The sequence below is a fragment of the Lissotriton helveticus genome, chromosome 1_1 (genome assembly GCF_964261635.1).
Source record: "Lissotriton helveticus chromosome 1_1, aLisHel1.1, whole genome shotgun sequence".
Lineage (NCBI taxonomy): Eukaryota > Metazoa > Chordata > Amphibia > Caudata > Salamandridae > Lissotriton > Lissotriton helveticus.
Genome location: NC_136057.1, coordinates 1,259,408,847 through 1,259,435,226, shown reverse-complemented (window position 1 = coordinate 1,259,435,226; position 26,380 = coordinate 1,259,408,847). Strand labels below are relative to the sequence as shown.

General features: G+C 46.2%; 1 protein-coding gene across 1 annotated transcript in view; it reads right to left on the bottom strand.

Moving 5' to 3' along the window:
- LOC144822490 (laminin subunit beta-4-like) overlaps positions 1 to 26,380 on the bottom strand; it is a 500,129-nt gene that overhangs the window by 90,091 nt on the left and 383,658 nt on the right. The window contains exons 14-15 of the mRNA XM_078680103.1: positions 25,535 to 25,687; positions 431 to 610 (exon numbers count right to left, since the gene is read on the bottom strand). Coding sequence (XP_078536229.1) covers positions 431 to 610; positions 25,535 to 25,687 — 333 coding nt within the window. The remainder of the gene's footprint in view (positions 1 to 430; positions 611 to 25,534; positions 25,688 to 26,380) is intronic.

Genomic DNA, 26,380 nt, shown 5'->3' with positions numbered 1-26,380 from the left:
AACATTTCAGACACAGCAAGATGCTAAGGTTTACCTTTTACAAATGCATATGCATTTTATTTCCTTTTGATGATTCTGTAAAGTGCTACATACCACAACTAGCCTTAGATGTTAGTCAAATACATTGGTAGCTAACACATGAGCTACTATTGAAGTACTACAAATACTGATGTGAAATAAGTCCACTCCAAAGCAAATTTATCGCTGTTCTCTAGACACTTTGAATTGAGTAAAGATTACACCTTGATGAAATCATCATCAGCTCTTTTAGGGCAGCAGCAAGACCTGTTCAGGACACAATCTCACCTGGGAGAGGTGATCACATTAACAGAATCAATAATTTAATTAAACAGGCAAGAGTGGTAATGCTGCTGGGTGGATGGAAATTGATTTGTTGTGAAACATATGACTAAGTTAAGGCTTGAAGTACCTCAGGCTCATATCGAAGAACAATCACAAACTCCATGGGGAATGGGATGTTGTTGACCGTGAACCTCAATCCAGCCCCATTGAGAACGCGTGCGTATCCTGGTCCTGTCCAAGTAATCGGCATTCCCGGTGTTGGCTCACGGTAGACAATTTGCACAGGATTACCTGGCGGAAGGAAGTCCTGCATGGAGACATTTGGATAAGAGTATTGCAATAATGATGTAACATAAAATACGTTTCTTTTGAAATAATAATGCAAAAAAATCATTTTCATATAGCAAAATATAATTTCTTAATAAAATAACATTTTAGAAATAACACTCCTTCTAACACGAAAAACGACCTCCCCTACAAGACTAAACCAATTTTATTTGATTTCATTATTTTCATGAAATAATTTTAAAGAAATATATTTTGAAATGTAAATTTGAATTCTCTATTAAGAAAATAAAAATTTCGGGGGGGCGTGGCTTAGCGCGCAATGGAGAAAGACGTGCCTGGGTAGAGCTCCCGTCTGAGCTCCCCTACCCCGGGTCATTTCTCCGATTAAAATTGCCCTCATTGGCCTCAAACTGCTGGCGGACCTGCCCGCAACCCTTGCCCACGCACAGGACGATTTCTGGCAGAATCGACCGCGGAGCTCCGCACCGGAGCCGATGACGCTGTGACAGCCGGCCTGGTTGCAACGAAGCTGGGGTCGAGATCACGTGAGGCCGCGGCCTCTTGAGACCCACTAGGCCCCACGCTGCGGCCTACCGAAATCGGCCCGACGCCTGGCGGACACTCACGGCGACGAATACGCTGATCCCCAGAGCACCGCATCCACTGATCCCATATGCCCGGCTCTGGAGAGGCTTAGAGGAGGTGTCGGCGGGCCAGATTCCAGTGGGGTCCGGGCCTGGCGGAGGCGGCCCTGAGAAGAAGCGGAGGCGGAGAGGCGACCAGTCGGCGGCTGGAGACCACAACTGAGCTGGGACGCTGGGGCGGCGCGGCGGCGCTGTGAGGTGAGCGGAGCCTCCTTCCTTCTCCCCCTCCCGCGCCGTGCGCTGCCTCCAGCCGGCGCCTCCATCCGAGGACTCTGGTGCCCACGGGACCTCGTGGAGACGCGCCTGGCCCTCCGCCCTGCCCCCCCGGCGGAGGACACAGCGCACCTAGAGACACAGCGAGACGCGACCGCTCACAGCGGCCATCTGCGCCCTCACGCACCTGCCACAACGCGACCTGGGGAGACGCCCTGACAGCGGCGCGGCTGGGAGCAGCTGGGGCCTATCTGCCGCTGACGCAGGACTAACGCCCTAACCTGCTGCAGTTTATGACCCACACTACTGCAAGCCCAAGACGCCTGCCCCAATACACGCATTGCGGGACCACCACGAAAGACCCTGGGGAGCGGATGAGGCCACGAGGCCCGGCGGAGCTCGCCCATTATTTGCTTGGGGGACGCTACTCTCCTGCTGGCGAACACGAAGCTGCGGAGGAAAACGCCTGCTCATGGGTCACTCAAGAGCGGCATAAAGAAGCAACCGGACGCTAGTGCGGGGAGCTCCCCCCCACCCTCCCACCTACGGAGCCATAAGACCCAAACGGAAAAAGGACAGTGCAAACGGATAAGCGCAGAGGATACCACACTGATGATCTGATTTGCCTGACGCGCCACGGACACGGCCCGCAGACTCACCTACTCCCCTACGCTCTCACAATCGAATGCAGGATTCGTCCCTGTCGCTGCCTGTTCACGTCGCCTGCCCCATGTCTGGTGGGGTGAAGACACGCACCGGAACGGGGGGTGCGTCGGCGAAGGGGAAGACGACGAAAGTACCATCCAAAATGGACGCTGACCACGTGGCGTCGAAGCTGGACTCTGTCCTGGCAGCCATGGAAAGGATGGAGGAATCCCTTCAGCAGACACGCACCTCTTTGGAAACCAGGATAGACAGTGTGGCGATTGACCTAACCCATCTCAGGGCCGACCATAAGAAATTGCAGGAACGCACCACCGCGCTAGAAGGCGCGATGACAACACTGGAACCAAAGGTGTCGCAGTCGGACAAACACATACAGGACCTCCTAAACAGGGTGGAATTCCTAGAGGACCGCGCAGAGGATGCGGAAGGGCGGGCAAGAAGGAACAATATCCGCTTGGTGGGCATTCCGGAGAAATGGGAAGGGATGGACCCCACGCAGAGAGTGGAGGACTGGCTACGTGAACTGCTGCCGGAGGGTGTGCTGTCGCCTCACTTTGTGGTGGAACGTGCCCACCGAGTGCCCACGAAACCCCTGACCACTGGCTCGAACCCCAGACCTATAATCCTTCGAGTCCTCAATTACAGAGATCGCGACGCGATCTTGCGGGAAGCCAGGAAACTAGGCGAGATCCGGATTGATAACACCACAGTAATGTTCTTTCCGGACTACACCGTGCAAGTCCAAAGGCAAAGACACTCCTTTCTGGAAGTGAAAAGACGTTTGCGACAGGCTGAACTCAAATACTCGCTGCTCTTCCCTGCCAAGCTACGGGTGGTAGCAAAAGATAGGACACACTTCTTTACGAACTCTGACGAAGTTGAGGCGTGGCTGGATGAGAACATGCCCGATGTACCTAGGCGAGCGCAAGGGACTGCTACCACAGAGCGCACGCGAGGGGCACGAAGGCGCCGCCGGCGCAGGGCTCCCACGCCTCCCAGACCACGAGAATCGCCAGCTCGCTCTCCAACCGCAAACGAGATGCTGCAGGAACAACAAGACGCCCTCCGTAAGGTGGTGGAGATCAGCAGCTCTCCGACCCCGTCCCCTGCCCCGGACACCAGCCCGGCGCCTCTTCCGAGCGATGACGAAGCGATCTATGGCTTACAGGACTCCCAGCACACTGACGATCTTCCGGACGTCACGCCACAAACTGCAGACCTGTTTGGCTGAGCGGGCCAAACGAACCCCTGCACCCATGCGAAGAAGTGACATATCCGCGCATAGGCTTTGCAGGCCCCCTTCATGAGAAGAGATCTGAGCAGCTGCACATTGCTGGGCCCTGATCGCCTTTGGACACTGGACTCCGACCAGGTATTGTGCTTATTATGTACTCATGACCCACCCGCCTATTGTTAAGAACTGGTCGCCTAATCGGCAACATTACACATGCCGTCCGGTGACACCCAGACTATCTGAGGCGGGGGAGCTCCCCCCTGAGGGACCTACCCCTACAGCCAGATGCTTGAGAGGGCCGCTAGCGTCGCGCTGAGTGGCAGGACCTGGGCAACCGTCAGACGCACCGGCCTTTTGACCCTACCCGGGAGGGATGTTGCACTCCCTATGGACTATACTGTTATTTTTATTGTTACAACTTAAACCACACGGTACCCCTTAGAACTGTATAGTTTACGAGCTCATACGAGCGTTTGGATGGCGACATGTTATGTAGCCGACCTTTTGGCATTTCAGGTTATGTTGCCATGTTGAGGCCGCTTGTTTCCCCCCCTTTCCTCACACTTCTACATCACCGGAGATCACCATACTCTGTACTGAGACTTTGGGGCAATTTTGTACTGGGGAGGAGGCCTTGGGCCAAGCGGGAAGCACTATCTGCGTGGCTGATGGATGGGGGGGGTTGGGGAAATATACACCCACGGACACAATGACTGAGACACGAATATGCACTTGGAACATCAGGGGGATGCACACAACAGCTAGGCGTTACCAAATTTATTCGTACTTGAAGCGACACAAGATAGGCATAGCACTGCTTCAGGAAACGCACTTGAACAAGGCGGAGGTCCGGGCGCTGCACCGCAAATGGCGCGGACAACTCTATGCCACATCCTATTCCTCATACGCCCGTGGCGCACTGATATGGGTCCGCCCTGGGACACCCTGGACGGTTACAGACACTACAATAGACCAGGAGGGTAGGTTTGTTGCAATACAAGGCAGACTAGATGGGCACCAGATGGTGCTGGTATCACTGTACGCTCCAAACACTGACCAGGGAAGCTTTCTGGCGCGCCTCTCTACGATGATGGCGACCTGGCACGCGACCCCCTGGCTACTGGGTGGAGATTACAATTGCACGCTGGACACGGCACTAGACCGCTCCTCCCTGCCCCCTGTCGGCGCTCCGATGCGTGGTGCCACGAAGGCGCTGCTGGAGTGGGCCGAGCAATGGGACCTCCACGATGTTTGGAGATCACACAACCCTGGGACACGGGTCTACTCCTATTACTCAGGCGCCCACGGATTACATGTCCGCCTAGACCGATTCATGGCGTCTACTGACCTCCTACCCCTTGTAACTGACGCATTATACATGGGCCGCACACACTCGGACCACAATCCACACTTTTTAACCATGGCTTGGGACCAACCACGCCCTCCCAATCCCACCTGGCGACTACAACCATCGATGCTACTAGACGCGGCCTTCCGCGAGTCCCTTCTCACACGCACTGCTCAATACTTTGAGGACAATGCAGGCACCGCATCCTCCCCGCAGGTAGAATGGGATGCTTTCAAGGTGGTGATTCGGGGACACTGCTTGAGGACACAGGGCCACATGAGACAACAACTAGAGGGCGAGCTCACCAGATTGGAGACTACTCTGCTCGAAAAAGAGGGGGAGGCCGCTGAGGGTAGCGCTGACTCGCTGCAGGAGGCGCGCACAGACCACGCGGGCCTCTTGGAGCGACTTCGCGACATCAACTACGCGGCGCACTCGGCGAGGACACATCATACGAGCGACAGACCTGGCAGGTTACTGGCCTGGCTGATCTCACAGGAGACGCGCTCGACCCCAGTGGTAGCGATACACGTGGATGGGAGGGGCCTATTATACACGCAGCGCCAGATCCACAACGCATTCACCACACACTATACTGCACTATATCGCTCCCGATTACCCCACCCGCACCCCGACATTTCTGGCTACCTTGCTCCCCTGCCAATGCCACAGTTGACTACTGCGCAACAGGACGAACTGGGAGCCCTGCTTGACCCTGACGAAGTTCGCGACGCAATCTTTAACCTGTCTAATAGCAAATCCCCGGGCCCGGATGGGCTTCCAGCCGAATTTTATAAGGCAGGCTCAGACATACTCATTCCCGAACTTCTGAAAATGTATGCTGCAGCCTTAGAGGAGGCTGCCTTACCCCCAACGCTAAATGAAGCGACCCTGATCTCCATTCCCAAACCTGACAAAGACTGCACACAGCTGGGCTCTTACCGCCCGCTGGCGCTGCTAAATACAGACTACAAAATACTGGCCTCTACGCTAGCTCGGAGATTGGCCCCTTATGTGCCCCGATTGGTACACCAAGACCAGAACGGCTTTGTCCCAACACGCCACACCTCTCACAATATCCGTCGCCTTTTCCGGGTACAAGAGTACGCTACCCAACAGTGGCCCAGAGCAGGGTGCTTGATATTGGACCTGGAGAAGGCATTTGACTCGGTTGAGTGGCCGTACCTGGGAGCGGTAATGGAAAAGTTCCAATTGGGTGGGGGATATGAGGCCATGGTGGGCCTGCTTTATGACAAGCCGACGGTCCGGGTCCGCACGGGCGCGCTGCTCCCGGATGCCATCCGGGTCCGCAGAGGCACAAGGCAGGGCTGCCCCCTGTCGCCTATATTGTTCTCTTTGGCCATGGAGCCCCTAGCCACGATACTTAGGGCGCAAGGGCCTGACTGGGGCATTCCACTAGCGGATGGCCTCCACACAGTGTTGCTGTACGCAGATGACTTACTGTTGTACGTCAGGGATATAACTAACATCCCTGCCTCCCTAGCAGTCGTCTTCCGAACCTTCGAAGAGATGTCGGGACTGCGAGTCAACTGGTCCAAATCGGGGGCTTATTCCTTCCACCCGGACACGCCCGAGTGCGATGTGCGCCTGGGCGGGGGCGGGCTACAGTGGTATCCCACCACGTTCCGCTACCTGGGGATACGAATTTATCGGACTCCAATAGATGTCCTGGACGGGAACCTCTTGCGGGCAGTTGCCTCGGTTCAGGCGCAGGTTGCATTCTGGAACACCTTGCCCCTCAACGTGCCGAGTCGGATAGCACTTACCAATATGATAGTGCTGCCTAGACTGCTGTATTATTTCGCTAATATACCAACTTATGTGCCGAATAAAATTTTCCGAGATCTGGAGATTCTGCTGCGAAGCCTCATCTGGAATAAGGGTCGACCCAGAGTAGCGCTGACCAAGCTCTACATGCCAACGGAGCTGGGAGGCCTGGCGGTTCCCAACATGGAGCTGTAGTATCTTTCGGCACAGATGCAATGGGTGACGGGGTGGCTTAGCGGCAAAAGTCTTGAAGACACTGCCTCGAACGCTGCAGCCTGGACGCAAACACAAATCAATAAACTGTTCCACCCGCTAACCCGAACCCCCTGCCCCCCGCAGCTACACCTGGCGGTGGCACACAAGTGCTTCCTGCGCAGTCTACGGCTCACCCGTGCTACAACACCGTATGCCCCGATCATGCCCATTCTAGGCACCCCAAGCCCAACGGGAGCACTGACTGTGACTCGTCTGACTAGCTGGACACAAGCAGGGGTGGATACCCTGGGTGACCTGTACGCTGATGGAACGCTGCTCACCTTTGCGGACCTGGCTGCTACTACAGAGCTCCCAGCTGGGCAGTTCCTGCTACATGCGACCCTATTGCGCACGCTCACTGCCTCCTGGGGCGATGTGGCGGAAGAATTGCCGATGCATAGTTTTATGCAGTACCTCCATGTTATGGGGAATGGCTCGCACGTCATCCATTGGTTAGCGCATGCTCTGCAGACACACTCACAGCCATCTACATTACAGCTACGAGGCAAGTGGGCGATGGACAGGGGTCGGGCCTGGACTGACAAAGAATGGGCTATGATACTAGCCGGACCGACATATATCCCGCGCAGCCCCTGCTTCAAAATCATACAATTCTATATTCTACACCGCGCTTACCTTACGCCTGACAAAATAAATAGATACTTTACCACCACAAATGCTGCCTGTCCGCGCTGCTCTCTGACTGGAGCAGACCTTTTACACATGCTGTGGCATTGTCCCGATATACATACATACTGGGACGACGTCGTGACGCTCCTCGCACGCAGCGCTGACGAACAGATACCACACACGTGGGAAGCGTGTATCTTAGGGTTGTATAAACGCACGAAGCTCAACAAAGTGCGGACACGCTTCTGGGACATGGGGCTCATAACGGCCAAACGCCTGATTACCAAACATTGGAAGGCGGCGACCCCCCCCCCACATTCGACACTGGCGCGCTTCCTTTACTAATTGGGCACGAGCGGAGGGCACGGTCCTTCTTCGAGAGGAAACAGCGGGACTCCGCAAATTCCCTATTGCACAGCTCTGGAACGACCTCCTAAAGATGTTCCAGCACGCCTGCCAGGAACGGGGGATCACTTGAGATAACGGACATCATCGCCATAGCGATACCACCCGACGTCGAGGGCAGATGCAGCCCTGCACCTCTCACTCTCTCCCCACCCACACTCCTCTCACAATCACAAGACATACACCCCTGGATAAGGATACTTGCACTTCTCCGTTATGCACCGGACGCCTTTGGGATACTGAGCACACGTCACTGCCCTGGCCCCGACCTACCCGCGCCAACTGTGGGCACTACAAGGGAGGTGCCCCCTCCCCCTCCCCTCCTCCTGCTGGGGATTGATTACCATATAGGCGGCCTGCGCCACCACCCCGCGAAATACCAACTTACACCCTGACTGTGCATTGCGGATGACACCTGCCAGTCCCAGGCCGGGGCTGAGGACACCCCCCCCCCCTGCCCCCCCGTCTTTCCCTATACAATGCACGAAGCCTTGCTGGACCCCACTATACAATAGATGCCCCACATTAGAACCCGCAACGATCTCCCCCCTTTCCCTTCCCCTGTCTTTCACACCCTCTCAACCCCCCGGTTTTCCCAGCCATTGTATGGGCATAGGGAACAGTTTGTTTGCTGGTCATGTTCCCCGACCAGACCCCATTCCTTGCCTAAAATGAGGACACTAGATGTACCACGTCACTATCAGGAGGCAATCCCTCAAAGACCTCAACCTACCTGCGGATTGCGAAGATGCGATGCCACTCACACACTGCAAGAGGTACGCACTGACACTTGGCCTCGTATGTGTTAGACATGGATTTGATGCTCTGTTCATTAGATGCTGTCATGTCCCTAGTGCCCTCCCAAGGATGTAACTGGGAAGACACATAGGCTCCCTACTACTAGATATTTGAGCCTTGCCCAACATGGCTACAGTCTAACCCTGCTGGACACACCTGCTTACTCCTGTGCCTCAGTGAGCTATACTACTACACATATTGCCACTTCACGGACAGCAGTGCAGACTCAGCATCGGCGACACATCTATTGCCGAATCCCCTCCCCATTACCGACTAACCACGGCTGACTCTTACACTGCCTGCGGGACCTTGGGAGGCTACCATCATGGCACCACTACTGGGTGAACATTGCAAACTGCATTTTGACGACAAAACACAAAACCATAAGATCTAACACTTATATCACCAGACAACAGATGGTTATACATGTTATCTCATGGAATTCGCCGCCGGACCCCCGGGTTGTCGGCTGAATGGCTGTGTCATCCTGTTCAGACCTTACCAGACTGTTGTACGCTCACGTAGTCTTTGTGAGACGTGAAATGTGAAATGTATGATAACCACTTACTACATAATAAAGGTCTTCTAAAAACCAAAAAAAAAAAAGAAAAGAAAAGAAAAATTTCGAATAAGTTATAAGTGCAACAACATTTCTTAGTTACTGAAGGTTATTTTCTAGGTTGGCAGAATACCAACTCCACATTCATTCATATACCTTGAAAATATATATGGTACACATACGTGGAGTTAGGTATAGTTAATAAATACTGAATACATATCTCTCTCTCTCTCTCTCTCTCTCTCTCTCTCTCTATATATATATATATATATATATTTATATAACCTCAGCCCCATACACCATGAGGAAAGACGACGTCGTGTAGTGATATAATTTAGTGTTTAATGTCGCTCTTTAATGCGTTTCGCCTGTCCTGCTGGGACAGGCGAAACGCTGATGAGAGACATTAAACACTAAATTATATCACTACAAGGCGTCGTCTTTCCTCATGGTGTATGGGGCTGATTTTGGAGATTTTACCGTGTCTTGCTTAAGTGACCGGTAACGACGACGCACGCCCTCTGTTCTGGTGGTGACAGCAGTAACGCAAGCAAAGGAGGATATATATATATATATATATATATATATATATATATATATATATATATATATATATATATATTCAAAAAGGGGAAGATTTTTGATAATTTCGTGAGGATTCGTCAAGCGGCGCCAAAGTAATTTGCAAAACAAAAAATGCTTTTCCTATGGAAACTTTGGTCCTAGCTATAACTACCTACTTGGGACTGCCAGTAGGTAATATATTTATATATTTATATTTTCCGCAATCAGGTTCAATTATATATAATGTTTTGGGAGTGGATATTTACATCATAATATATTTAAAGGACAATATTAAATCCTCAATATTCTAGCACTAAACCTTTCAGGTATCCTGGAAGGTGCAACTTGGTCTATCCCAGTTTTAACCCCTTCAGCGCTGATGACAAAGCCAGCTCGTCATGGGCGTTACCTGCGCTACGCGGATGACGAGCTGGCTTTGTCACAAACCGCGCATTTTTCAAATTCCAGCGCACAGCGGGAAAACGCGGGAAAACGCGGGAAAACGCGGTAGCGCAGTAGAGGTTAAAGAACCTTTCCTGTCTTGATCATAGATTTGAAGGTTACAGAGATCTTGTGTTTTTTCAGGATATCAAGAGCCATCAATATAGTTTGAAGATCTCGGTCCAGTTCTTGGTGGTCAGATGCCCACTGTGAAAACAAAAATATCTTTACGATTTTTTCTCTGGTGACTCATAGGTGACTTCATCTGAGTGAACAATAATTTGATGAAGCAGATTTACGAAGCTCAGAATGCAGATCTGCAATGTATAATGTATGCTCTGTTTGCACATTCCTCACTCATGAAGGTGAGGTTCCGAGCTGTTCGTGAGGGGCAGGCATAGAAACGCACTGGCTGATTACCTACCCCTATGTTAATATCTGGCTTGCATCTTAGTCTAAAATGCATGAGCCACTTTGGATAGATGGATTCAGGAAGCACAGTGCAGTGGATGGACGTTTAAAGGATGACCAGGCTGTGAGGAAGGCATGCTTTGTGGGCATGTCCTTTGTGAATCAGGCATGTGCTTCCACTGGAGATGTTGTCTGCCACTACCACTAACTGTAAGCAACAAGCATTTGTAAAGGCATTAGGTCTGGCTTTGGCAAACTTGACATTTATGTTAATTTTTGGGGTAACATATGCAATATGCAAATCAATGTAAAAACATTTTATAAAAATAGAAAAAAAGAAGGGGCACAGTACCCCAGGCACACCAGCCCTGGTACTCAAGAGCACTCCTTTACAGGGGACTGTGTAGTTCATTAAGCAAAATACTGCTACTCACAGTGCAAGAGAGCTAGTGGAAGAAGTGGTCTGACCTGCTACCCCATGTTTTGTGCTGTGATGGGATGAGCAAAATGTGGATGATATTTCAACAAATGAATATACGTAGAGATCTGCCCGTGATCGGTATTCCACTTTGAAAAAGTGAACTAATCCAGAGCACAAACATCAAACAAATATCCTCTCAGGAAGTGGCAAGACACCCTCACTGTTATTGTTAGGAAGAATAGCCTGAGGTACAGCTGTTCCTGCTTATTTTTAAATACTCACAAAATAATTTTTTCTTCCGACGATTGAAAATAATGATTGTGGTGACTTTTGGCAAATATTGATGATCAAAGCTTGGATTGCTTTATTGAGGTCATCATACCAAACATGATTGTAATAAGAGAATGTACCCTCACGCCAGACATTCAACAAATGTTTGATAAACAGAACACCATTTTCCCCTTTCCAGATGAAATCGAAGAGGGAAGGGACATGGAGGGGGTGTAAAAGAATACTCATACAGAGAGGTCTGAGGTAACTACAGCCGGGTTGGAGGATATGAAGGTGGTTTCAGAGACTAGAATATCAGTGACAGCTTTGGAACTATGAAAGATCCTGTAATTACACTCGTATGTTTGCAAGTACAATCATCGTCTCAATTTAACATCACCCATCAAATGCCTGGATTTATAAAGGTTTTTAAAGACTCCTTTATTTGCTCTTGCACATTGCACTTGTATTTATTTACTATTGGTGGCTTATCTTTACTAATGCATACATTATTCTGTGTTACACAGTCAGTTATAGCAACTCAGTAGTTCCATTTAGGTCTCAGTTTCCATTGAAAAGGCTTTTTTTGTAACTTTGGTGTCATTTGATTAATCCACACAAAATATGACACATGCTTGGCTCATGTGCATAACGTTTGACTTATCTATTTTTCATCTAGATTCATGTAGATCCACCCAAAGGAGGAAAATTATTAGGAGTGGTAAAAAGTTGCATTTCTGATTTAACCTCCCATAAGAATTGTAGGAAATCCGCCTTTTCTGTGTGGTCACACCATATTTGTTGTCTCCTGCTGGACCCTATTTTTTGGTTGGCTTTAGACTCCTTATAACAATAGTAAAGTACCTGTATCCCCCTGTAAATACAGCAGAATCTGAATATTCCTAATTGATATATCTATCTTATCTATAAATCCCTAGTGGACTGAGGCATCTGTTGCAAAACATGACTCCAGGCCTACTACTGTAGTTTTACACCGTGGCTTCAGGCGTACTATTGTAGCCTTACTGTGTCAGTTTAAACATTGCAATTTGACCTGTCAAAATAAACCTCTTTGACAGGTCAAAAGCTCCCTTTTAAATGTTAATGCCACCCTATGTAACGCATGGCATTTAAAAGTTGTATATGTAGAAATGTAATGTTAACATGTCCTTGTTGGGACTAGCTCACAAAGGCTATTTTTCATTGTGGCAGGCCTAGCCATCCAATGTAAAAAACAAAAGTACAGATTAAAATCCTAATACTGGGGCTAGCTAGGAAAATAATTAAACAACTATTTTTGCTAATTATTAAAACTAAATTCAATGGTAGAGTCACATTTGTAATCTATTTTAAGAAAAAGTAACTTTTATAAAGTTACATTTTCCTTGTCTAAAGTTCCTGGAGACTAAGGGGGTCATAAGGATGACGGGCAGACTTAGTCCGCCCGCCATCCTATCGGGACTAGGGACCGCCCGCCATACGTGCGGGGGTCCCATGGGTGGTATTAGGATGCAGCTGCCACAGTGACGGCCGCATCCTGCATTTATAACATTGTGGCGGGCGGTGCTCTCTGCACCGCCTGCCACAATGCCATAAATGCATATATGCATTTGCATACACAATGTGGCAGGCACCGCGCGGTTCCTACCGCATTGTATATGCAAATGCAGGGGGGTACCACAGGTACCCCCCTGTGTGCACCCCCCACCCCTCCTTCACTTTGGGGACCCGCAGGGGGCCCCCAAAGTGAAGACCGCATGCCTTGCCGCCACGGAAAGGCACCTGCCCAGGCCCATCGTAATATGGCTGGTGGTGTCTAATAGACACCGCCACCATATTATTCCTTTTCCGCCCCGGCCGCACGGCGACCAGGGCGGAAAAGCGACGGACGGTCTTTCCGTCCGCCGCGGTCCCCCCGCCATACTAATATGGCGGGGGGGATTCGGGAGAGGATGGCGGGCGGATTGCCCCCACCAGGCTGGCGGGGGCAATCCGCCCACCATCCTAATGGGCCCCTAAGTTGGTATTTTGCTCTCCCACTTCTGCCAGCCAGTAATTAGCATTTGAATAGGAGTGGAAAAAGGTGTGCAATGCTTCCCAGGTGCAAACAATATGTTGACTTGAACGGGCAGATATGACTCTACTGAACCCTACCAATTATACAGAGGAGGGGCTAGTAAAATAATCTTTGACATTACAGTGTCACCTGCTTGAATCCTGCTTGACAAGTCTGTTTAGATTACACATAACACTCTGGGGTGCATTTCAAAGGCAGTAAACATGATACAAAGATAATTTTTGTGTATCCACTGTCTAGCTGCTGGAAAATTCTACTTTTTATCTACCAGACTTCTGTCTCTGAGTTTACTGTGTGTAAAGTGGCTGCCTCAAAATGGATTTCAGTGTTCAATGTGGGAGGACACTAGGATCAATATAGTACATTCTTCACTTACAGAGCCCTAGTTTAGTGTGGCCAAAGACTTTCGACAGCTTGAAATGCCCAAAGTGTGTAGGGTTGCCCCAGGGAACTTCCACCCCATTGATTGGGCCATGTCAAGGAGTCATTTTCACCCAATAACCCATGCCAGGCATAAATGAGACATTTCCATCCACCCATCTCAGAACACTATTGGTCTTGAGGAAGAACAGAAGAGGACTTGACGTGCCATCAGTGACCTGAGAGGGGTCCTGAAGGACTGGGCCTGCACCCACCCCTACCTTCGGCACAGAAGTGGTCTCCAAAGGTCATAAAGATGACCTCCTGTTAAAACTACAGGGATACAACAAGCTACAACAATCCTTTCCTACAACTCCTCAGATGACCAATAGTAATTAGACATGACACAGGACCCGCTGTTTGCCTCTTCATAACTTCCTATGAGTCTATAAGTTTAACTCCTGAGGTCCTGGTAAGCTTTAGAAATGTACTCCTGTGGTGGATTGGGACTGAAGTTAGAAGGTAAAATCTTTTACTAGAATGAGCCTGGTTGGTGTATCCGACACACACTCCGTCACAGCCAGCCTCAAATTGCACCTAGGTCTACCCCTTCCATTGACTATCATTGGCATTTTGTGCTCCATTGCGCTATTACTACTTAAAACTTTAAAAAATCATAAAACCAGTTGCCTTTATTGGATTTTTGTCATTTAGTATAATTTTGTATAGTACCATTTAATCTTTTTTACTATTTTATTTTGGAATTTAGATTTTTTGCATTTTGCCTTGATTACTATTTTGATACTGCATACATACCGTACAGACTGCCCTAAGTTAACTCTGTCTTCTCTGTGCCATAGCCACAAGGGGTTGAACTCAGGTTAATTTAGTGACTTTGAGGGTTGAAAGTTAAACTTCATCAATTGACTTCAGCCCTACTGTGCCATCCACTAGTGTGACAAGAAAAACATGACTCCAAATCTTCCACTGTAACCTGGCTGCTTAAATTTGCAAACTACAACCAACCTGTCAAAGTCCTCACTTTTGACAAGAGAAAACCTCCCTTTTAAATATGAATAAATTGCCCTATCCCACAAGTCAGGGTGCATGGTTTTTAAAAGTAGAACATGTAGAAATGTAAAGTTCGCATATCTTTACCGTGACAGCACACAAAAGCTATTTTCATTGTAGAAAGGCCCATAGAGAAACCCTGGTAAGCAATATTAAATATTAATTTTGCTATCTGAGGCTGAGAATGTGCTGCAATTATTAATAATTTATTAAAAGCCAACTTTTTTTGTTCAAATCTGTTTTCATTATTTCACAATAAGCACATCAACAGATAAGCCATGGACAAGGTGCACAGTATAAAATTATACTTACGTTGTACATAGTCATTGCGAGACACAACCGTGAACCAGGAGGAAGCCAAACTTGAAGTTGGATTTTTAATATATATTAAGGAACACAGACTTAATAGAGCTCGAGAGTACCCCCCTGGAAACACAGCAATCTACAATAACTCATAACCCCCCCGCTCTGACTGAACAGTTACACACACAGTCAAATGGGGAAATACTGGTAAAGAGTTTGCATGAGGCTCTGGAGCCTTCAAATCGTTTGGAGGATGTGGATTCCCTTGATTCTGCAGGACAATTCTACTCAATGTCAGACTTATCCACGGCTCTAGAAATTGGAAGCTTGGATGAAGGGGCGGACAGAGATGGTGAATGGAGGGACGACGAGAGCAGCAAGAGTTTGAACATTTCGATACATGACTCTGAGAGTGATGTAGATGAATCTCTTGAAAGACCAGATTGGGGGATAGATGAGAACACTGTACTCGCCACGCAGGGGGTAGTGCTGGACTCTCTTCTACTCCTCCAGTAAACGGTACTGAGGGGTCACCGATTTCTGAAATTACGCTAAATACCCTATATCAAGTGATGTTACAACATCGGGAAGAAACAAGAGCAGAGAATTTACGTACTCAGGGTGCGGTACGTCGACTGCAGAATAATCTATGTCGAGTGGGGAAAACTTGTAATGAGGTTTCGGCTAGAGTGGGGGAGGCAGAAGTCCGGATCTCAGCAATTGAAGACTCTATGACTCAGCAAAAAACTCAGATTTCATCACTAGAGGGCTTAAGAGAGGAGATCAATTGGAAGCTGGTGGACCTTGAAAATAGATCACGGAGGAATAACCTACGAATTTTAGGCATTCCCGAAGGGAGTGAGGTGGCAAATGTCAGACAATTTGTTATTGATCTTTTTTCAGACGCCTTCCCTGAACTCACCCAGTGGTAATGGGACATGGAACTTCATAGGGCTCATAGATTTCCTTTTAAAAAAAATAACAGAAATCAATCAAATATTAAGCCGAGAGCAATATTGATTTGTCTGAATAATTTTCTGTCTAGGGAGGCTTTATACGATCTAGCTAGACCAGATAAGAAACGCAGGGGGAAAGGCCTGGATTTCTATGTCCGTCCAGATTACTGTCATGCTACGGTACAACAGAGATGGCAATTTCGCCAACTGATTCTTTCTTTTCAGGCGAAGGGTGCCCAGGCTTTTCTTCGCAAACCCTCTAAGCTGAAAGTAGTATTTAAAGAAAGATCGTACTTTCTCACTTCAGAGGGAGCTGCGAAAGAATTGTTAGGCTCATTTTGATGTCTGATTAATTGCTTTTTTTTTCTTTCTTCTCTCCTTTAAGATGATTTTGCAGGGATGTCTTAGTAGATGTACTAGTGGATGATTCTTTCAATATTAGATATTGATGGCATAGATGGTATTGATTATGACTTGCTATAGTAGACCTGTTTTTCTTTGCTATTCTGCCTATATATTGTTTATGGTCTAAAGGCATATATAGTAATTGTTCATCCTGCAGGAGAGAGAGTCGTGAGACACAAGTTGCTTCTCACATCATCGACTTGGGGGACCTTAAAGTCCCTTTGCCCGATTGTGGGGAGGGCTGGGGAGTTGGGGGGGGGCGGGTGGGTGGAGGGGGTGAAAGGGGGTGTCGCGGGGGGGGCAAGCAAAGTCAGGAAATGTTTTTGAATTGCAGTATAGCGGAGAACAATTTGTTTCACGATATGGTTTTCCTTTTGAACATGAAGATGAATATTAAATGGAGGTTGAATACAATCAGGAATGGCTTAATTTGTGAGTTTGGAGCTACACAAGGGGTGTGGTATAGAAACAGTAATGATGGGGGATCAGATGGGCTTGTAGATCAAAATCATCATCATGTTGAGAAAACTTAGAATCTGTTTGTGGAATATATGCGGCCTTAATAACAGAAAGAAAAGGCAGCTCTGTGCTCAAATGATACAGAGTATGCGTTTATATCTACTGTGTTTGCAAGAAACACATCTGCCTTGGTCTGATAGACATTTTTTTAAAGATCTTGGCATGCATTTATTAGGATGCACTCGCCAAGGCACTACAACCAAAGGGATGGCAATACTTATAAGAAGAGGGCTTGGCCATCTTAAGCGTATCAAGGCTGATCAATTTAGCAGATGGGTGATTTTAGAGATTAACATTGACAATAAAGCCTGGACAATCTGCTCAATTTATGCCTCTAATATAGATAACCCGGATATTCTGAATTTCTTGAGTTTAGAATTAGCTGAATGGCCATCTTCTTTAATATTGTGTGGGGACTTAAATATCCATTTGGGAGGCAGATTGGATATTCGTAGTAATACACCATATCCTGGTCTCAAGAAAAAGACATACACGGCACTAAGAGGTTTAGTCTTAGAATATGGGCTCTCTGATGTGGGATATGCTATAAATCCCGCCACACCAGGATTTACTTTTTTTTCCGCGCCGCATCAAAAGCTGGTGCGGCTGGATTATTTTTTTTATAATCACTCCACTCATAAATCACATTTTGTATGAAATTTCTCCTCGCATAATTTCGGACCACAACCCAATATTGATAGAGGTGAAAATTGAGGCTGGCTCTGCTGATAAGGCTATATCTTGGTCCTTTGATTGGAAACTTCTGGCCGATCCAACTTATATTGAATACATGGGGAAATGGATAAGTGAATTTTTTGAGTTCAATAGAGGAAGTGCATCCTCTCAAATAGTATGGGATACATTTAAGCGTGGAGAGACACTAGCCTATTCGATTAAAAAGCAGAAAAATTTACGGAATAAAATGGAATCTTATTATAAAGCAGTACAGGAGTGGGAGGAGAAGCTGGCTTTAGCTATTTCTTTAGCTCAAGATATAGAACCTATCAAGACTACTCTTGCTATTCATAAAGCACGGCTTCTTGAAATTTTTGCAACAAAACTTGCAGAACAGGCGGCAATTTTTAGAACACAGATTTACGAAATGGGAGAGAACTCTGGCAGGATTCTGGCAAAAAAGATTAGGCAAAGAGTGGCGTCAAATGCTATTGATGCCATTCAGGATGAGGCAGGACGAATATATACTAAATCTGAGGAGATCCTTGAAGTTTTTCGGCAATTTTACTCTAAGCTATATGAGCAGGAAGCCTTGGACTATTCTAGTGAATCTTTCCTGAACTTCATCACTTGTGATAACGTCTCGAAATTATCCTCTGAACAGTCTCAGATTTTAGATTCCGATATCACTTGGGAGGAAATAGGGACTGCTCTATTATCTCTCCCAATTGGTAAAGCAATGGGACCTGACGGTATCCCTTTGGAGTTTTTTAGGATGTTCAGAAATCTGTTAAAACCGGATCTATTGATTACTTTTCTGGAAGCCCAGAAAGGGCAGCCCCACCCTCTTGGGGACAATCAACAATAATGGCATTTATCAAAAAGGATAAACCCCCCCATAATCCGTCATCCTATCGCCCGATCTCACTTATCAATGCTGATAGCAAAGTGTTTTCAAAATTTTTAGCTTCACGCTTCTCTTCGGTGATTTCTAGCATAGTTTCGAGATGGCAGCATGGGTTTATTCCTAAGCGTGATACTGCCGACCATGTTCGGAGAGTCATCGCGTTGTTGGATTGGGTGGAGTGCATGAATACAACCATCGGGGTCACCCTGTTGGATGCCGAGAAGGCATTCGACAGGGTGGCCTGGTACTATCTTTGGGATATACTGTCTTTTAAAGGGTTCGGGCCCGGTATGAGGTCGGCACTGAAAGCCTTGTACCAAACACCTACTTCCTGTATTAAAATTGGGGCAAATAAATCCACCTTGTTTCCTATCCACCGAGGTACAAGACAAGGGTGTCCTGTATCCCGCTCCTCTTTGCTATTTATATCGATGTCTTTCTTAACGAATTGAACCACGCGGAGGACATTACACCAGTTGTGGTGGCAGGCACCCCCTATAGGGCACAGGCATACGCGGACGACGTGGTGGTTATCACCACGGATATTGCAAAGGCCATCCCAAAGATAAAGGAACTGGCCAAACAGTTTGGGGCCTTTTCGGGCTACAAACTGAATATGTCTAAAACACAAATACTAGTAGCTGGTCAGAACCCTCCTGCTCTCTCTAATATAGTCCCTGTTGCGTCTTATCTAGGAGTGAAGATTACATCGCCAGTGTCACTGATCCCAGAATTAAATTTCAATCCTATCCTGGAAAAGGCCCATTCCATGTTGGAGCGAATTAACCATTTTCATTTATCTTTACACGGGAGGAATAATGTTCTGAAAATGTTAATACTACCAAAATTTCTTTACCTTTTCAGAACCATTCCTCTTGAGTTTCCCTTAACTTTTTTTAAACAATTGGAAAGGATGTCAGGGAGATTTTTATGGGGATATAAAAGTCATCTGAGAGCTCATCAAAATATGATACTTCCAAAAGCTAGGGGGGGATGGGGTATTCCACACTTTTTTTTCTATTATTTGGCCTCAGTTTTGCAATTCATAACCCCCCTAATAATTGGTGATCGGGCGCCGATTCTGGATGCGCATACCACGTCTTTCTTTGAATTTGCTCTAGGGGTAGAGGCTCGGGGGTGTCTTTTAAAACATGTTGAGCCGAGTTACTATAAAAAAAAACGAAATTTAAGATCCTAAAATCAGCATTTCGGGCTTGGAAGTCAATTAGGCGAATTGCTAGTATTCCAAAAATTACGAGATATACCCCCCTTATGTCACAATCCATTTTCCCATCTGTTTTTAGAGATTCTATTATGGAAAGATGGCGCCACCGGGGTATTAGTTACGTCGGTGATGTATGGTTAAAAAGCCATATTGCATCTTTTTTAGAGCTCCAAAGTAAATTCAATCTCACTAACTCTGATTACTTTAAATAGCTTCAGGTGCGCAGTTTTCTTAATACCTTAACGCCTCAGGAATCTGCTGGCTTACAGCAGATCCCTCTGATGGATTCTTTTTTTAATAAAAGAAAAATTGTCTTTTTCTATAATTTATTGCTTTCATTTCTTCCAGATGATCTAGCATATGTTCAATTAAGATGGGGCGAGAAGTTGGGCTCTAATGACATTAAGATCGAGGATTCCATTTATCTGGCTAATTCTATCCTTTTATCCGGCAGAAGTGGGGCACAGCACTACATGGCGTTGTTCGACTTATATTATACACCAGCCAAAATCTCTAAATGGGGAGCTTCAGTTGGTACATCATGTAGCAGATGTGGGCTGCATGCGGCAGATGCTGGCCATATGTTTTTTTTATGTCCACAGTTATCTGTACTCATAGCGGATATTAAACTTTTCTAGCTCTGATACTTGGTATCTCAGTAGAACTAACACCGGAGCTTGTACTGATTGGAGTCTCCCCGGCAGTATTACCAGTGGAGAAAAGAAACCTGATTTTTAAATCCATGGGAATTCTGCGCTCATGTGTTACCCAAGACTGGATTAGCCTAGATCCGCCATCCTTTTTCACATGGAGGGCTCGCCTCCTGGCTATGTATAATATTGAATACGCCATATATAGAACGAAAGGTAATAAAAAAAGGATAATTGGTATGAAAATGTGGGCGCCAGTCGAAAGGTGGATTGAGGGGGAACTGGGGTAGCTGATTATTGTTTTCTTTGGCTTTTCTTTTTCTGTTTCTGCTTGGTTACCTTCTTTTAGGCCAATTTATGCTTGTAATGTTTTTTTTGCGAATCTATGTTATGTAAAGTGTTGAGTCCTTTACTTAATCTCTGTTGAAAAACTGTATATAATCTGACTTGCTTGCAATAAACAAGAAAAAAAAAAAGAAAAAAAAGAACACATACTTAAAAAGTAACCCCTTCCCTGTCTAAAGTTTCTGGAAGCTAATTTGCATTAACTTTCAACTGTCAACCTGCTCGTGAATAGCTCTAATGAGGTGTGAAAACTGCTCCCAGAGCAGAGGCAGTGGCCTGGGTGCAGGGAGGTGTTTTGCTCCTCTGGCAAGAAGACCTGTTGGTCAGTGTCCAGGAACAACATAATTCACCTCAAAGGGGCCTCCCCTGCCACATACGAATGTAGTTCAAACCTGGACAGCCCCTTTCTGTTGTCTTACTAGTTAAGCAGTAACCAACCTAGTGGGGGGAAAGCTGTCCCTAGAACTGGTTTGAAGTGACCAATGAGGAGGGGACTGACCAATAACCTGGCCAGAACTCTGGGTGGGGCTCTGAAGAAGGGGAGAACGGTTTATCCATCTTGAATTTAGCGAGAGAGGGGCACTGTGGGGTTGTGTGTGATAGGGAATATTGGAGCTGCTGCAAAAGTGGGTAGGGTGACCCCTGGGAACTTTTGGCCTATTGCTTTGGTAGGGGCCTAGAGTCACACCCACCCACAGGCTAGTACCAGAATTGAATGTGGCACCCAAAGACACCTTAAGAATGCTCTTTGCCTGTGGAAGAGTGAAATTAGCACTGCACCTGCTGTTTGAGACCTGTGAGGAGACCAGAAGGGGTATACCTGCTCCCACTTGTACCCAGGACATAGACGTGTACTCCAAGGGTCAGTTGGCTAGCCTCCTCTGTAAGCAACAGGGCCACAACAAGCTGCTAGAGGCCTTTTGTTGAGGTGCCCAGCTGACCAGTATTAACAGGCTCCTAGCTTCTCTGCAAAAGCAAATCCACAGGGACTTTACCAAGAGAAGTTTCCAGCCCTCTGCAGCGCTCTTTGGACACAGCCCAAAGGCTTTCCCCACTAGAGAACTCCAATCTCGAAAAGAGAGACTAAATCCAATGTGAACAATTTCTAACATGGGCAAAAGAGCAGAAAGTATCCAACCAGTGAGTGGACTTTCCTGGGTGCAAAATTTTAATTTTTCTGTTCTGTGTTTTCCCCTCCAAAAACACCATCTTACCCCGAACCTCATTCAACGCCTATCCTATTCCTTGGCTATTGGCTGGTGCCTTGTCTGGTGAAAAGATTTTGACTTTCAGAAAAAGACCAATTTCCAAGGTGAAACAACCTCTGACCGTGTTATAACTGGTTAGTGTAGCCAACCCGTGCTCCATTGTGGCAGGCCTAAAATCGCATCTAGATCACAGTCTGTCACAACCATTGTCTACCAATGGTGCTTTTTTCCCCTAGGCTTTTATATAGCGTGAACTTGACCCGAAGATATCACATATCAGAACACTTTACATGAACACCAGTTGTGTTACACAAGCACACATTCATTTTTGTTAAGCACGGGAGATTAGTGATTTGCCTAGAATCACAGGATGTTGACCGTCATTGCCGAGACCCAACCCGGTTCCCCAGATTTGAGGTCAACCGCTCTAACCCTTAAACCACATCATCTCCTTTGCGCTTTTTAGTGGTATTTTTACTTAAAATTGTGTTCATTAAATTATTCTCAATTTTTATGGTCTGGCTTGACAGAACAGCTGTCACCAGACAATTAGGTGAGCATCGCTAGAGAGAGTCTTTGGCTCGCCCACATGATGGGAGACAAGAGTACATGTTTTAATTGGGCAGAATTCTGTGCTTCCGCGAAAAATTGCTTGCCTCCACGCAGCTATGATAGTCAGCTGCCTGTGCTAAAACTTTGAGGGGCACACGCATGACATTGTAATGATATAAAAGTGTCGTAGATAACTAAATAATTTACGGTGTTTGTCTTTCTCTAGCAGCCGCACAGATGGGAGGAGAGCAGCCACGAGGAATGTATTGCAGCCCCAACAACCTCCACTTCCATTATTAACTTTAAACTTCAGAGGGCAGATTTGTCTAATGCACAGGCAAACAGTGGACGAGGGTCCGATTTTACAATTCTTAGAGCTTCAATGTATCTCACTGTGCCATCTGAAAGCAGGCTGGTTTAATCCAGGGCAGTCTCGATGGAGAACACCCAAGGCAAACAAACAAGACTTGTGCTAAAGTTTAGTTGGACTGCCTATATAAACCAACCATACCTTCTCTGTAATTCAGAGGTAAGAGTTGCGTAGCTTGAGTGATGGAGGTGTTAGCTAGAGAGAGATATTTTAGTACGATGATTCTAAAGAAAGGGTATTTTCCTTTCTTCACAGATTCTGGTCCTGATGCGAACTCTATCATCCACAAGGAGTTTGAAAAGCGTAGACCATTATAGCCAGAAGTTATATTAAACTTGTTTTGTTCAAATTGAAAAATGTATATATGGCTTCCTGTGAATTTTGTTATTCTAGTGTAAAATTGCATGTTTGTCTGTGGTTGTTGTAGATATAGAGTGATTGAGGTATGAATGAATGTTGATTCTAGATGTATTCAATCTTTTTGTGACTCATGATGATTGTATTTATGTAAATGTTGTGTATATAAGGTCTTATAATTAATAAAATTGGTGAAATCATTAACCAAACTCATGAAAAAATTATTTGTTTAAAAAATAAAGGATTAATTCTGCTCACATATGTGAGACCAAAACATCTTGTTTAGTTCGGATGTATTCAGAATATTCAGCTTGAAATCATTCACAGTATTGGCACTTCTTTTGTTATTTAAAGTTTAGTTGAAAGCATTGCAGACTGGACATGTTAAGAGGAGTGTGGAGGAGCTTGACCATTTGGCCATGAATGTGTTAAGGAGCTAAGTTCCAAACCTAAACTGGATGTTAAGCTTCCTGTCAATAGGGTCAGTGATGAAATCTAAATAAGGTTTAAGGGCACTCTGGGTCTTCAACACAGTAAATTCATTTGACAATGAGCCCCTGTTGATGGTGTTAGCATTGTTCTGAGTGATCCAAGACCGGTATAAAATTCCCAGGAAGGGCGTGGTTCCTAAGACGGAAAGCTATGGCAATACAAACTCAAGACTTGTAGTCTAAATATTTGCTAATAGCCCCTAAGGAAGGAACTGTCATTGTCTATTGTGCTCTTATGCATCAATTTGTATCTGGTTTGATATCATTCGTGGTATACATAGTGAACCCTCCACGAGGTTTTTATAGAATGAGTGTGTATCCCGAACCCAGTCCGCTCCTTACCCACCCATCCCATTTGGCTTTTGGCTTAAGATCAATATGCTAACTAAGCTCTTCAAAATCGCTGCCCTGCACTAGTGCACTAGGCTTGCCTATCTTGACCCATTCCAGAAATGTAAAAAATGTTGTTAGCAGACAGGTGCTCTAACTCGTTGTCCCGTATCCTTACATGCCGAGCCCAGTAGCAGCTCCTGGAGGGAGTGCTGCGGGCGGTGGGGCGGGACGGGGCGGGGCAGGCGGTAGTAAACTCCAGCATACGGCCAAACCGAGGTAAGTACATAAATAAATAAATAAAACAAATTACATTGCGCATGCTGCATCGCCATTTGGCGTTGCAGCGTGCGCAATGTAGTTCGTTTTATTTATTTATTTATGTACCTACCTCGGTTCGGTAGTATGCCGGAGTTTACTACCCCCCACCCTGCCCCTACCCTGCCTCACCGCCCCACAGCACTGCCTCCAGGAGCCTCTACTGGCCTAGCCGACTAACTCTTGACACAAGACTAATACGCCAACTGTGTACTTTACACCTATTGCTTTGCACTATCCCCTAAGGCCTGCCCTGAGTGCTCGATCCACTCAATTATTGAACGTTGTCGGTAGGCAGTAGCCCCGTTTTTATCCTCATTGAATTTTCACAAGAAAATACACAGTGCACTTTAGACCAAGATATTTTCCAGAACAGTTTTGTGGCCGACCACTTCTTTTAATGACGTGATTTTTTGATAATTATTGCTTATATGACTGAAAATTTTCTTCCATCTTTTTGTGATGTCTAATGACAAATGTTTGCAAATGTCTTTTGTGCTGTAAATCTGGGTATTCATAAATTTAGTTGGGTATATCTTAAGCTATTTTTAATGTACATTTTGATGCTACTGAGTCACTAACTTTTAAGGTATTGATGTCGAATAAAGACTGAAATTGAATTAAAAACCTTCAGATAGGTACTTATTAAATGAAATGCAACAAATTACCTTTGTAGGCAAGGATTTTGGTGTTGGTTACTGCATCTGACAGACTAGTAGAGAAGGTGTGCACTGTAATAATTCTTTCTGACTCAAGATTGTGTAACAAAGAAAATCTTTTGATCAGATCTGTTCTGCCTTCGGTCTGTCTGAGCGTCATTTATATACTCCTTCCATCCATGACAGTGTGCTTCATGGGATAATGGTTCAGTTCTCATCAGTTCATTGGCTCTAATGCACTGTGAATGATGGCATTTTCTGTTCACGTGTACTTCAGTGTCTGGGCTGAATGGCCAGTCCTTCAGTTTTCGATGTTCTCCTTCATAGTTCCCCTTGCATTTGATTGCTTCTCCTCTTTTTATTTTAATGTTTCCTAAGAGGATACTACAGCTCTTCAGAAAGTGCTAAGGGGTCATTTGCATACCATGCATTTTATCTGCAGTGTGCCACATCCCATGTGGCCACTTCCTCTAAACCAGGAGACCACAATGGAATGTGAAATTGAAAAAACACCTTACCTGCACTTGTCTCCTTTCTCTTGCACTGTCCGCCGGTGTGCTTTTCAAAATGATCCTCCCATTAATGTATTTATACTCAATTCCCTGCTGGCGGAAATAGTCATCACACACTGGTAGCTCTGGGGATGTGATTGGTGCTGCTGTGGTTTTAATCTGGAATAAAAGAAAATATGTTTCGAGGAAATTATTGACTGAAATCTTGTTTTAGCCTCAAAAACTCTCTGAGTTACTGACTGGCATTTGAATTACAGTTCGATGAAAATAAACTCTTTGCTTCCTATTGTATTATATTTAGCATTTGTACAGAGTTACTACCATCAATAAGGATCGGATGTGATGAATTACAGTTGTTTATTTGGTCCCCTGGCCATGTCAATGGAGTGAGTGCACTTACTGCTTCATGTTGATCCTATAAATAGTACAAAAAGTGGTCCAAAAATGGTCCAGATTTACAAAGAGTTTGTGTCTGTTTTTTGTTATTTTTCTAACACAACCCTATGCAAAGTCTTCTGCTGGGATTTACAATTCACAAAGCAATACAAATCACAATTTGGGTTGGTTTTTAACCCAAAGTAACCTTACTTTGCGTCAAAGGGGTTTTCCATGGGTGGTGTAAAGGCTTACCCGGGTTTTGACTCAAATTCCTATCTACAAAGAGTTGTGGTCAAGGATTTGCACCAAAATCTTATGCACCCCTGAGACAGGCGTAACGGGGGGAAAATTGTTTTCATTTTTCTTGTTCTTTCCTCTGTCCTTTATGCTACATTCTGCAGCAGACAAACAAAGAGGGAAATGCCCTCAAGCATTGATTTTGTGTAGGATGTGAGCCGTTCCTGCACAAAATTG